Source organism: Zerene cesonia, unplaced genomic scaffold (genome assembly GCF_012273895.1).
Source record: "Zerene cesonia ecotype Mississippi unplaced genomic scaffold, Zerene_cesonia_1.1 Zces_u007, whole genome shotgun sequence".
Classification (NCBI taxonomy): Eukaryota; Metazoa; Arthropoda; class Insecta; order Lepidoptera; family Pieridae; genus Zerene; species Zerene cesonia.
In genome coordinates this window covers 124,482-129,798 of record NW_024045137.1, presented here as the reverse complement: position 1 = coordinate 129,798, position 5,317 = coordinate 124,482, and the positions used below count along the sequence as shown (strand labels likewise).

The 5,317-nt window shown below is 42.8% G+C and overlaps 1 protein-coding gene across 1 annotated transcript in view; it reads left to right on the top strand.

Moving 5' to 3' along the window:
- Positions 1–5,317, top strand: part of LOC119839051 (insulin-degrading enzyme) — a 29,019-nt gene that overhangs the window by 20,269 nt on the left and 3,433 nt on the right. Inside the window, exons 26-31 of the mRNA XM_038365225.1 lie at positions 546–701; positions 1,114–1,189; positions 2,206–2,332; positions 3,152–3,222; positions 3,785–3,942; positions 4,790–4,924. Coding sequence (XP_038221153.1) covers positions 546–701; positions 1,114–1,189; positions 2,206–2,332; positions 3,152–3,222; positions 3,785–3,942; positions 4,790–4,924 — 723 coding nt within the window. The remainder of the gene's footprint in view (positions 1–545; positions 702–1,113; positions 1,190–2,205; positions 2,333–3,151; positions 3,223–3,784; positions 3,943–4,789; positions 4,925–5,317) is intronic.

The following is a 5,317-nucleotide window of genomic DNA, read 5'->3' as shown; positions in this document are numbered from 1 at the left end:
ACCACACCACACCGCACTACACCGCACTGCACCACAACACACTTAACTTTACTACAATACATAGTATTGATGTAGTAACCCCATAATGCGCTACACTACACTTCACACCAGTTACACAGATAATATAACTATGTATTAGAAAAAATATATATAGAATAAAAAAAATATCGATCAAAAGGCGGGATTCGAGCCCGCGTCTTTCACCATACCGAGGTGATGTCTCACCTTGCTACTCAGCCCTTTATGATCGCGTCTTAGTTATTATATATTGTCTACTCTTTCAAATTTATGTGCCTATAAACTACAAAACACGCGTGAACTACGCCTGTTTAGTAGTTTTTGTTTTTAAGGCACGCTACTAAACAGGCGATACGACGAAACCTGTCATTTAATTATTTATATTACTCACAAAATCCCCCCAACTTAAAGCAATTACCTAAACCCGAGTCAACCACAACTTACCCAACAATACTTCACCTAAACACCTCGCCAAACCCGAGTGAACCACACGTCCACCCACTTAGACTCGCGAACTCCTGCTACAGATAACGATAGAGGGCTATGACGACAAGCAGGCGGTTCTGCTGGACAAGGTGCTGTCGCGCGTGATCGACTTCAAGGCGGACCCCAAGAGGTTTGCCATCATGAAGGAGAACCACATCCGGGCGATAAAGAACTTCGAGGCGGAGCAGCCGTACCAGGTGCGTGGGTGTTGGGGATGCTTCGGGTTGTTCTATCCTGATGATGTGGGGCAGGTTGATATGTAGGTGCCCAGTTTCCTTTACCACACCTTTTCCAGTCAATTTCTTCTTTTCATTCGTTAATCCTTTCCAAATTCCTTACCCCTTAAAAGCGGGCAACGTATTCGTGGACTATCTCTGGGGTATGAAAACTAGATGTTAGCCGATTCTCATAGATACCGGATAAGCACAAAAAATTTCATCAAAATCGGTCAAGCCGTTTCGGAGAAGTATAGCAACGAAAACTGTGACACGAGAATTTTATATATTAGATCGATAGACTGGTTGAGAGAGAGATCTACCCTTTTATCGATGGAAGAATTCCTCCTTTCCTCCACACCTTATGGTTCAATATAATGTGTCCACATTTCAGCACGCGGTGTACCAGCAGGCGCTCTGCCTCTCCGAGTTCGTTTGGACGAGAAGTGAGCTGCTGGATGCTGCTCATGGTACGTTCACATGTTTTCCACTTCATGAAATATAAGGTTTACTTGTGTTTATATCACAGTCGGCGATGGAGCTGGTGGGTCGTCTGCTGGTAAGCGCTGCCACCGCCCATGAACATTTGGAGAGGCGTCAGGTCCATTGCAAACTTTACCCTTCTACAAATGGATTGCCCACTTTAAATTGGGAAGGGGTTAAGATAGGATTGGCGAGAGGAATAAAGGAGAGGACGAGGATGGGTAAGGAAGAGGATATGGACACTTGTTGTGTTATCTTGTTAAAAATAAATATGCTAGAAAACTTTATTTAAGTTGATAGTATGTTTTTTTTCAGCCTGAACCTATATCTATATTATATTTAAATATTTTATTAGGTAAAATAACCACGCAGAAACACGTGCGACAACTCATTGGAACATTTAATATGACGCACGGACGGTCGTTTCTTTATTCCTCTCTGAAGGCGGTTTTATTTTTTGTGCATTTCAGTTTATCTATATGCCATTTCTCATCTAAAGCCATTGAGTTTCCTATCGTTGGTCTGATACTATAGTACATATATTTTTGTTAACCCCATTCAAGCAACGACATTATTTTAAATGAATGTGATAGCTTTTTTATGTCATCGTCGGCAATGGAGCTGGTGGGTTGCCTGACGTTAAGCGCTGCCCCCGCCCGTGGACATTTGGAGAGACGTAAGGTCTACGCATTTACAAATGGATTGCTCACTTTAAAAAGGAAAGCGATTAAGAAAGGATTGACGAAAGGACTAGGACGGGTTGGGAAAAGGATATGGGTCTCCGGCTCCGCCACTTACCGAACGAAATACAATAGCATGCCACTATTTCACGTCGGTCTTCTGTGCGGTGTGGTGCTTCCCCAATTCGTGCCGAAGCGTGCTCGATCCGCACACAATGCTTTCTTGGTGCGAGCTGGCCCAATTGATGGCGAAGCGTGCTCGACTCGCACACAATCCTTTGTTGGTGCGAGCTGGCCCTGGCACATATGAGCTCTGTCCCAAGATCTGACGGCGGAGATGCTGGACGAGTTCGTGCGGCGCGTGTGCCGCGCGCTGCACGCGGAGGCGCTGCTGGTGGGCAACCTCACGCGCGCGCGCGCCGACCGCATCGTCGACATGCTGCACGATAAGTTGGTCACATTTTTAGCTCCTCATTTTCCACCTAAACATTTTCAACCGTGTTCAAAAAAGGTTATCAAAAGGAGGTTATTAATTCTTGAACTATCATACTGTATTTTTGTGTTTTTTATGTCATTGTCCGCAATGGAGCTGGTGGTTCGCCTGATGGTAATCGCTACCACCGCCTATGAACATTTGCAGAGGCGTCAGGCCTTACGCCTCTACAAATGGATTGCCGACTTCAAATTGGAAAGGAAATAAGAAAGGATTGACGTGAGGAATAAAGGAAAAGACTGGGAAGGGTAAAGAAAGGGATATGGGCCTCCGTTTGTTACTTCTTTACTTTTTACTGGGTGAACACGAAAAAATCCCAATTTAAATTTGATCTACTTTTAACAAATTGTTTTTTTTATTATATATTATATATATTTAAATGATTGTTATTATAAACATCATCATTATTTAAATATTAATAAATAAATATGAATAATTTTGATGAATTAAATTGTTTTATTTATTGTTGATTTTTAATTATAGTATTTTTGTTAACTCATATTTTTGTCCGAAATCAAGCCTTGTAATTATAGCTACACTCGGAATATATATTTATAATTTTTCTTGTTAAATAATGTTTAAGTGTTTGTTTTGTTAGTCTCCTACAGAAAGAAATAAATTAATAAATAAACATCATTGTCATCAGCCTCATCCATTTTGATTAACGGAATCGTCACCGCTACTAATATCACCACAGCCATCATCATCATTATTATCACCATCACTTTTCACCAATATCGGCTGGTGATATGATGATGTATCTATCCAACTTGCAGGATCCCAAAGGACGCGACGCCTCTACTTGCCCAACAGCTACTTCTCTGCCGAGAAGTAGAACTTGACAAAGGTAAGACAACTCAGAATATCTCTAAAAGACTTTCATTATGTCATTTTATATGTCTAGGCCTAGGATATTATGAAGGGAAAAATTGTTTGATGCAAAATAAGTTTTTGTTTGTCATTTGATTGAACTAAAATTTTGTTCGTGGCTGTTGTCGTGGATAATCTAGTGCATGATAAAAAAGTAAAGCTCAAGTTATGTAAAATGATCTCAGCTGCTGGATATACGCCTCTCGTAAGGTGCGCAATCTCTTATTTAATTGAGAAATTTCGCTTATAAAAACCTAATTTTTTAATAGTAAATAGTTGTGTGAGACTGACTCTTGGAGTTTATTTAGTGTAACAGTGAGCAACTGAGCTGGTGGTTTGCCGGATGGTAAGCGATCGCACGTTCATTCAGAGTATTTCAATAGATGTTATTGTAGAAATAAATCTTGCTCTTGAATCACTATCTATTAAAAAAAAACTCCATCAAAATCCATTGCGTAGTTTGAAAGATTGAAGCATACATAGGGACATAGGGACGGAGAAAGCGACTCTGCTTTATAGTGTGTGTTGGGGCGCCTTAGGGTCGTGGTACCTGCGCGAGACGCAGCACGTTGTGCACGCGTCGTCGTGCGCGTCGCTGTACCTGGCGTGCGGGCCGCGCGCCGCGCGCGCCAACGTCGCGCTCGAGCTGCTCGCGCACGCGCTCAGCGAGCCCTGCTTCCACGTGCTGCGCACGCAGGTGCCCTCTCTCTGCTCTCTGCTCTCTGCTGCCTGCTGCCTACTTCACTCAGCTTATATTGCACAAGTCGTTTGAATGTTCCCCGAAATAGACAAGAGTTAACGAGGAATTTTATTATAGAAATGGATGTCTTATATATAGATGGTCAATAAAAGTGTTTTGAACTATTTGAAGTATTCAAAAAAAGCAATGAAAATTTCTAAAGAGTAGATTGAGATACTGGCGTTGCCACGGCGCGGCTGACGCCCGCCTCTAGTTTGATTTTCTGATCAATACATTACGGGTTAAAATATACATCAGAATATCGAGAAAACAGTGTATCACGAGGCGTTTTTTCTATGCTTTAAAAATGTCTCATTTTTTTTTTATGTCATAGCGGGCAACTGAGCTGGTTAGTCGTCTGATGGTAAGCGATCACCACCGCCCATGGACATTCGCAAAGGTTGTGCCTCTACGAATGTGCTGCCTGTTTTTATAGGATAAGGGAAAAGGAAAGGATTTTAGACTGGAAAGAAGGAATGGACTGGGATGGGTGAGGAAAAACGGGCCTCCGGCTCCCCCACTCACCATACGAAACACAGTGGCATGCAACTATTTCACGCCGGTCTTCTGTAGGGGTGTAGTACTTCCCCGGTGCGAGCTGGCCCAATTCGTGCCGAAGCGTGCTCGACTACCACAATAAATATATAAATATCTCATGTATAAAGCGTTTGAAGCTATACTTACTTACTCACTTATCTGGCGCGGGGACCCCAAAGTGGGTGATGGCCTCCGACACCAAGAGACGCCGCGTTGTTCGGTACGGTAACGGTACAGCAATGAGAGACGTGGACCGGGGGGTGCGCAGGAGCAGCTCGGCTACATCGTGTTCAGCGGCGTGCGGCGCGCCAACGGGGCGCAGGGCCTGCGCGTGCTCGTGCAGAGCGAGCGCCACCCGCGACACCTCGAGCGCCGCATCGACGCCTTCCTCGCCTCCGCGCTCGTGAGTCTGCCGATACAGAGAGAGAGAGAGAGAGAGAAAGAGAGAAATTGTAGAATCTACTAAATTGTCTGAATTGCATTTATACTGTATGCGTAATCAAATTATTTAATCTTGATGATCTTAATCAAGATGATAACATAAACTCATAAATTATTCTTATTTTCTTGTCATCGATCTTTCATAAATATATAAAGTTTGAATGGAATCTGTTTGTTTAAAGACAAAATAAAGTCTAAAGGAATCGATTACATACAAACATACATATGTAGCATCAGAAAAGTGTATGAAAATCACATACTAACCCATCCTTGAGTGTCTAAATAAAATCAATGTTTTCAACTCTCACACCGCAGGGCTACCTGGAGAAGATGAGCGAGGAGGAGTTCCGCAAGC